This window comes from Limulus polyphemus, unplaced genomic scaffold, assembly GCF_000517525.1.
Source record: "Limulus polyphemus unplaced genomic scaffold, Limulus_polyphemus-2.1.2 Scaffold345, whole genome shotgun sequence".
Lineage (NCBI taxonomy): Eukaryota > Metazoa > Arthropoda > Merostomata > Xiphosura > Limulidae > Limulus > Limulus polyphemus.
This window is the reverse complement of record NW_013665955.1, coordinates 271,996-281,083: the sequence shown is the minus strand read 5'-3', so window position 1 is coordinate 281,083 and position 9,088 is coordinate 271,996. Positions and strand designations below refer to the sequence as shown.

The 9,088-nt window shown below is 33.1% G+C and overlaps 1 protein-coding gene across 5 annotated transcripts in view; it reads left to right on the top strand.

The window, feature by feature from the left end:
* The window catches only part of LOC106457559 (putative extracellular sulfatase Sulf-1 homolog), a 58,517-nt gene that overhangs the window by 43,441 nt on the left and 5,988 nt on the right, over nucleotides 1-9,088 (top strand). For all 5 annotated transcript variants that reach the window (XM_022383532.1, XM_022383535.1, XM_022383534.1 and 2 more), the window contains exons 11-15: nucleotides 688-827; nucleotides 2,189-2,488; nucleotides 3,828-3,949; nucleotides 7,466-7,671; nucleotides 7,883-8,025. In XM_022383532.1, the coding sequence (XP_022239240.1) occupies nucleotides 688-827; nucleotides 2,189-2,488; nucleotides 3,828-3,949; nucleotides 7,466-7,671; nucleotides 7,883-8,025 (911 nt within the window). The remainder of the gene's footprint in view (nucleotides 1-687; nucleotides 828-2,188; nucleotides 2,489-3,827; nucleotides 3,950-7,465; nucleotides 7,672-7,882; nucleotides 8,026-9,088) is intronic.

Below are 9,088 nucleotides of genomic sequence, written 5' to 3'. Positions count from 1 at the left end.
ATGTATATGTATATGTATATATATGTATATGTATATGTATATGTATGTATATGTATATGTATATATGTATGTATATGTATATATAAAAATAAGCAGTCTCCTTGTTTCAATGAAATGACATAATTATTGACTAAGCTAGAATTTGTACACACCATGCTTCTTTCCATGAAGGATGAGGAAGACCTTGTGGAAAGTGAATTCCGGCAAGCATTTCAGAATGAAAAATTGAAGGGTCATTCACCAAACAATGTGAAAACTAAAACAGATCCTACAGATGACAACAAAGAATTTTTGTTAGTCATCAATGGTTCCTTGAACAAATGTTTTAGAGGTAACCAAACTGAGCTGAATTTGAAAGCTTTAGAAACTGTTGCAGAGATAACATGTCATCACTCGAAGAATTTTCACAATAACTGAAATGAGCATTTTGAGAAAGGGAAGAACTGTGTTGGTTTATTCTATTTTGCCAATGGTTGGTGACAAAGATTTACATTAAAATGGAATCCCAGAGACAAAACACATCACTTCTAATGGTGTGCTTTCCCGAACATTTGATAGTAAATTGTATATCAATATAGTAATTATAGACTTGTATATATTATAGTATGACTTTCAGATTTTTTTATTTCTTTCTATTTTGCCACTTTTATAATCATTTTAAAATAGTTTTTTTTTCCTCTGTTCAAGGTTTCAGACCCATCTTTATTGGATCTCGCAGAAAACGGGAAATTTTGGTTTCAAGACCTGACGAATATTTTGATATAAATGGTGTGATAGGATTATCACACTGGCTGGATTTTACTGTTAAAGATTCTGCACAGTTGCAGGTAAAAACGTATGAAACATTTTACAATTAAGAAGGACAGAATTTTTACATGTGCACATGCACTTTGATGTTTGTAGGACATGCTAGTGCATATTTCTCCTTTCCCGAGAAAGTTTCCTGCAAGAAAAATTTTATTTTAGTTAATTAAAATTAGTTCAAAACAGTTTCTGAATCTTTTTAACTTCAATAAAGCTAAATTTAGCAAAGCTTGTGAACGGATTTACAACTTCTTACAAGCATGTTTTATTTTATAAATTAACCGAAAAACACATGGTTTAGACTATGTTCAAGTAGGCTAAAACCATAGGAATGCAATTTTTTAGACATGTTTAAGATGACTAATATACTTCAGTCTAAAGTAATTATTTTTCAAAGTGAAGATATTTTAAAGGAAATTTAATGTAGCATTTAATTTAATGCAACATCTTACGTAAATATGTACGTTGAATCCTCAAAAGCAACTTTGATGCATCTAATAGAATGTATCGTAAATAACTGATCTAACTCAATAAATTGCATATTTCATAGTTTAGTTAAGAAGTAATTCTACAGTAGAATAGTACAGTCCATATTGACTATAGCACTTCCACAAGAATAATGATGAAATGTATTACAAATATATCTATCACATGTGAACCAAATATACTTTTTTTACTTAAATACGCCCCCCATAGAATTTTTAATCCATTTGTTGAAATTATTGAGGTGACTTCTTTCTAAAACCTCTGTACCTACTAATTATTGTAAAGGTAACTAACAACCATAACATGTTTTTATAATTTTTAAATTTCATTAATTTCTTTATCATCTACTTTTTTCTTTTACGTGGTGGTACTTGATTATTCATTTCATCTATGTGTGAAATATATTTTACGATAGTTCACACAAATACTTTGATAAATCACCATAGTATATAAAAAAGAGAGTTTAAGTAGAATCCTTTGCATTTTTATGCTATGCTTTGGATTTATTGGGCTACATGTTTTCAGTATGCATAGCCATATTTTTTAAACCTTGAAGATAGGTTGGTACAGAATTTAAACTGTGTAGTTAGATATTTTTTTTGAAAACTTCAATGTACAACTTAATTCACTATTATTTTTTCTTTCTTTTCCAGATAAACATACAATATATATACATATAGTACAAATTGATTCGACGTTAATATTAAACTTCACATACGTTTACTACCTTAAACTTAAGTATATTTTTGACAGGCTCGCATATGATTTTTTTTTCATACAGATCTAGAAGACAGTTGTTTTGCTGATAAGGCATATCAATGCCAAATGCACGTTAAATGTAACTAAATGTGAAATCATACATATTCTATGTTATTGCATCCTGGAATTATCTTTTCAGGTAAACTCCAGTGCAGGTCTAGTGTGGTTTTATGATGATGACCTTGGCATGGGAATCCCAGAGTATGAAAACAGCTTAGACCAAAATATTGAACATAAAATTTCTGTGAGATCAGTGTCAAAACTCGTACAACCAAGTGGTTATGAAGCCACATTCCACCCCCATGGCTGTGTGGCACTCTCCAATAATTCTGTTATCTGTGTGGATCCTGTCTATTATGATAAAAAGAGCTGGAGGATGAACAAGAATCAGCTTGATGTAGTAATTAAAGGCTTGAAGAGTAAATTGTATGAACTGAAGGTAAAAAGTAATATTATTAAATGCTTTAAAGTGTGTTTTCATTTGGGTGTCAGTTGTGGTATGCAGGCAGACCATGCATTTTATTTTAATGTCAGAATTTTCAAAATATTTCGTACAGTTTGATCTTATGAATTTTTTGCTTGAACAGGTGTTCCAGAAAACCACTGAGTTAGTTTTGTTCTTTTGTTGTTCTCTTGGTTTGCCTGCAGAGATATTGCTGCAATGTCCTTCAGAGGCAGAGTAGATGATATCTAGAGGTTAATGCTCTAACTATGTTGTATGAGAATATCCACTCACATGTGTAGCACTTCTCATTATGAGTAAATCTAATGTTTCCTGTAAAGTAAGTAGCACTGGATTCACAAAATTCTCCTTAATACGAGTCAACTGATGGAAAGATTACCCTGAGAGAGAAAATCTGTTGAATGTTTCACTGAACTGTTAGGAGATAACAATCCGTTGACTTGAATGAGTACACACAGTGTTTTGTGCTTTGAACATATAAAGATTGATTTTCACTTTATAACACATATCCCATTTGTTTATTTACTAAGCTTAAAACTCTGTCATTATTGAACTTTTCTCTGTGATTATCCTGATTGATCCTCATTATTAAGTGAATCTACATAGCACTCGTGTGGAAATTTGTTTCACCTAAGAATACTACACAATTAAGTATATGAAAAGCAAACATCTGAAAATTTTATAGTGACACCCAGCTTCAAAAGCACTAGTTTTATTATTTGTCTGTTTCTTCTTTTTTAAAAGAAGTTAGAAAATAAGTTGTTCATTGCTTAATTTTTTTCTTCTCGTAATGATTTATTTTTGTGTAACATTGATTGGCAAGCAGAATGAAATTCTGCTGGTACTCATCAGATTTTAGTGCCATTTATTTTTGTAATTCCAAGTGGAGTACAGTTTCTTTCTTGATGCTAGTACTAGGTTCTGTTGTTTGTTGTATTTCTTGGCAGCTCAATTTCAATAATGTATAAAGAGAAGTACTGTTAACTTGCATAAAGCTTGATGTATCATGTACTGTGAAGCCAGATCCTTGAAATGATAAATACTGTGGTCTCCTTTAAGAATAGTTTCACCACTGTTAGCAAGTAAAATCCTAAGAAGACAAATTAATCAATCAATTGTGTATACAAAATAATGATATAATGTTAATATTGATAAAAAACAAATTCTCATAGAAACTAAAGTTATTTTAATACTGCACAAACAAGTGAATGGCAATGATGTTCTTCATTGGCAGAGCAGTGACCAGGCTTGTATTATGTTGATTTTTCATTTGATTGAGATGCAATGAATCATGAAGTTTTTTCGAATACTTAAGGGACTTCGACGTCAACTCCAAAAGAAGCGACCCCCAACTGGTGATGAAAGTAGTGGGTACTTCACCCAAGTAAAGGATTATCCAGTAACCAGTGGCCGAAGGTGTCACTGTGATGATGAAGAGTAAGTTAGAAAATCATTGAAATATTTATTTGTATATTTAGCTTTAATGTGATACTAATCTGAAATGGAAGTGTTCATTTAGAAGTTCAAAAGCCCTGAAACTAATCATTGGAAGTTACGAGTGTGACATCAGTGTGTTTAGCTTTGTTGCCATGATTAATAGTAACCTATGTGATCATCTAAGTTTAATTATTCATTAGTGTCTATCATATATTTTGCTAATCTTATGCTGGAGGTACAGGCAAGGATTCAGTCCTGGGTATTCTTGTTAGAAAGGCTGGTGTGTTATCCAGTTGATTGGGGTCTCCCCCATTAGAGTTTTAATCAAATAACTAAATTATTTCAATGATGGTACCCAGGTTTTGTTAATTTCGATGCTAGGTTGAATGAGTATGTTATAAGTTAGGTAGATGTAGGAAGCTTCTTTTAAACTTTTTTTTTGTTTTCTTGTGGTTTATATCCTATAATTTTCATATTACATTTTATTATAAAGTTTTCTTCTCTTGAATGCTGGACTATTGCATATGGACTGGTATTACAGAGTTTTGCTTGCCTATTATGTTCCTGAATGTCTGATAATAGTTTCGTTTTCTCAATTTATTGGAGTTTACACTAACAAGGAATGTTGTAAATGGTGTTTTGCTCTCCATTAGGTCTTTATGTGGTTGATATGTACTACTATGATGAAAATGTATTGTGGCTTCTAATTGTTTTTGGAAAAACCTTTGAGGGGAATATGCTTAAAAATTACAGATGTCTCTCCAATATGGTACATTACCTCCTCTCGTTCAGTGATGCCCTCTATATGCAAACATTTTTTCACATGCCACAAGCCTTGAACTCCCACGATGAATGTTGTTCAACTGTGTCTCACATGCAAGTCATTATGCGACAACCCTCCACCCTATCACTTCTTATTGCTAATGATTGAGTGCAGACTTTTTTAATTGTGCTCTTTTTACATGTTTATTTAATTTTTTTTGTGAAGTAGTGATTTAAATGGTTTATTCATTTGCTATAGTTAGTTTTTCTGTTGTAGCTTGCCTCAATAACTTACCTTTGTTTATTGATTTTTTTCTCTTCTCATTTTTGACTTCATGGTTTAAGATGAATTCCAAAGTTTTTGTTTGACAACTTCTTATATTATCACTGCTATTTGAGTGCCAGAACTTTCTTCAGACTTGGTGGTCTCGACTGAGGATTTCTCAACTATCATTCATCAGATGTTTCCTTTTTCTCCCGACCATGTTCGGATTCCTCCTGCATTGTCCAAACCTGTTCATGATGAGGAGGATTTTGATAGTTTTTTTCCATCCTCCTATCTATGCTGTGCCTTCCCATGCATCTCCTATGAGATATACTAGGCCTAACTCTGCCTTTTTGGATATGCTTTGTGAGGTGTGTTCCTTTTTTTTTTAAATACACAACACCTATCATTAGGGTCCCTTGTTTTCCATCCTTTCTGTGACATCTGGGTGGGTTCATACTGAGCATTTCATTTCTCAGTTGAGGACTGATTTTAGCATGCCTTGTCCTCTATGGCATTCTGATCTTTGTTTTGGCTTATCAGGAAGCTGTTGAACCCTTTCTCGTCTTCCAGCAGTTGGAGTCACTTTTGACAATGTAGGGAGCTGTTTGTGATAATCCTCTCCATTTTTTCCCACCTTTGTCTTACCCTTACATCTCTCCTGCAGTACTTGTCCAACATATACCTCCTTTCTGAGGCACTCCACCAATCCTCTGAGGGTTTTTCGAGGGATACACTTTCTCTCCCTTGGTGCCATTGTCCCATTCAGTCCTATCCCATCACACGTGTGTGTGTATGTGTTTTTTTTTTTTGCTGTTGGGATTATATTGGGAAGGATGCTCTCTTTTCACAGATTCAGCTACCCTCCCCTTAGCTTTGTGATTACTGGATGGCTCCTTTTCTCCATCTTGGAGATTTTCCAGAGTCTCTGGAATCGCTTGTGGACTCTTAGCCCACATTTGACCCTTTAGTCTTTGGTTACTCGTTTTTCTCATTCTGATACCATGAACTCTCCCATAACTGTTTCTCATCCTGCAACCTCCAGTCCTTTTACTAGGGTACGAATTTTGCTGTCTCGAAGTTGGGTTCATTGTTGCCAACTGTTTCAGTGACTTTCCAGGCTGATTTGGGGGGGGGGGGGCATGTTTGGCCGATTTTGTTCCCCTGTGGTGTGTATTCACTACTGATTTTTGGGTGATTTAAGTTTTGTCAGAAGGATTTTTTATTCTCTTCCTTTCCCATCCTGTACCGCTTTCCTTCCCATTAACTCAGGATCCAGCTGTCTGTCCGAGTCTATCCAAGGTTGTGCTGACCCTTCTGACACAGAGAGCTATCAAGCCTGTCAGCCAACCCTCATGTTAATGTGTATCTTACTACTCTGGTGGTAACATTCACACATTGTACTTACAACTAGTTCATTGACAAAATCTTTACTGAATTGTTTTGTATCACATAAAAAGTGTATTCTGAGTTACTTAATATCACATCTGGAGCATCTTGGCTTTCCATCTAGAGCACTTTTATTATCAATAGTACTAGTTTCATGTAATAACTCCTTCAGAGTTTTCATACAGACCCTAGTGGCACAGCGGTATATCTGGAGACTTACAATGCTAGAAACCGGGTTTCGATACCCGTGGTGGCAGAGCACAGATAGCCCATTGTGTAGCTTTGTGCTGAACTTCAAACAAACAAGCTATCAACACATGACTGTATCTTGGTACAGTTAGTTTTTATACAGTAGGGGGGGGGGCAATCACATTATATTTGCTTTTCATACTCATTAATTGTTTCTTCAGTTATTTTAGTACTGTATATACGTGAATAAGAAAAAGTTAATATTAACAGTGAAATATTTACAAAGATCAATTGGGCTTAACTTCACGTTGAAAAGAAAATTGAATAAAGTTTATCTCATTTCCAGTTTTTTACATTAGTAGTCACTTTTCCATAGTAAATTTGAAAATTGTGTTAAATGCATGGGTTACTTACAGTGCGAATATGAAATATTGGTTTATCTGTCAGGTAAGAAGTACCCAAAAAATGATTTATTTAGAAATCCTGAATTACTAATTAGGTGAATAGGATTATTTTTAAAATAAAATTTTAAAAAATTATTCTCATTTTTTTTTCTCTAACTGGTATTGCAAAAAAAAATGTATAATGGAAAACTAAACTGCCCATGGGGTAGAAAAAATATTTCATTTAAACCTTTCATTAACATAAGATAATGATGCACATTATACTAAGCAGAATATTATTCACATGTTAGGTTTGTATCATTGCATTCTTGGCCATTTTGTGAGTTTTATTAACAATTAAATATTTTTTATGTTACATAAAAGGCTAATACAGAACATAGTGACTTTTAAAATGGGCATAGAGTGATTATTATGTGTGTATTGCAGCTTTGCTCTTAAAACAATCATATGTATACAAGTTAACTTGATGAACTACCAACTTTAATGATGTAGTCTACCTCTGCACAGAGAACAACATAGTTTGAAAGCGTGGAGAACAGGACAGCGTGAAGCTCGAAGAGTTGCTCGCCAGCAAAAACAAGAAGCTCGTTTGAAGAAAAAAGAAAAAAAGAATCGACGTAAAGCCAAGTATAAGGGATTTGAATGTAATGCTGCAAAGATGAATTGTTTTACCCATGATGATAAACATTGGAAAACACCACCCTACTGGACTTGTAAGAATTTATTTACTAATCAGTAAAGTGTTAAAATTAGTGCAGAAAATATTTCAAGTGCATCATTTAACTACTACGTACAATTTATAGTAATTTTTTAGATGCACGGTATTTGAATTCTTTCAGTATTCACTAAATTTGTGTTCAAATCATATTTTCTTAATGTAATAGTGTTAAAGGTATTGCAATGTTTCAAATTTTTCTCCAACAGATGGCCCTTTTTGCTTCTGCCAGAACTCAAATAACAATACGTACTGGTGTTTACGGACCATTAATTCCACACACAACTTCCTGTATTGTGAATTTGTAACTGGTTTTATTATTTACTTTGATCTCCGTTCGGATCCTTACCAGGTAACGATAACATTTATGGACTTAACTTTGTGGTAGTACAGTATACATGAAAAAAAAAAAGTGGGCATTTGTGTAGTTAATGTTCAATATTTTTACTGTTGACTGAATTACATGATATTTTATTATTAATGCCATCATATACATATTGAGAGATATTTAAATGCTGGGATTAGTTTTGGTACATTTTTGTATTAAGTTGTTTGCAGAATTTTAACCTCAAAATCTGCTTCACTACTGTAAGGTTACATAAAGACAGTGGTTTCCAACCTTTTTGACTGAAGCATCCTTATACTGTTTGTTGTTGATCTGTTGAACTGATACTGTATTGGAGAGGTAATGTTTACTGTAATTCTGAATTTATTAAATTCCACCAAATATATTAAGCTTTTAGTAAACATTATCCCTATCTCGAGGGGTCACGTGTCAAAGGCCATGTCATTGCGTTTGTTGATTTTCATTCAAAATTTTATTGAACTACTATTTTATGAATCTATGTCAATAAGTTTGGTATCAAATTGTAGTATTACACTACTTAATTTCTTAAATTAGAAGTAAATATTAAAAAACACAGCTAAACATCGATTTTTGTGTGTCATGTGGTATGTTGAATGCAGTACTGGTTCAAATTAGATGTTGGTGAGGTCAAAATACAAGATATACAGTGTCGTACAAATTAGGAACTCAAACTACCAACATTGACAAGCTAGAATATAAAATAAGAATGTCTTATCTTTTCTATTTCTCAAGAAATTGCTCCTGTACTGAATCAAACACGGTGGCCCCTTCACCCACCTATTTCCATTTTTGGAAACAGTCCCTTATATACACTTACTTCTATATATGACATGAATAACCAATCAAAAGCTCAGAATGTTCCCTAGTAGTTTGCTCAGCCATTTTGACATGTTATTATGCTAATTTCATTCTTTTCACATGATTTCAAATGATGAGGTAAGTATTTAGTGAACTCGAAATTTCATATTTTTTTTTAGAACCAAATACAGCTTAGTTACTGCACTTGATAAATTATAGTGGAATTCTATGGTATCAATATAGTAATTTA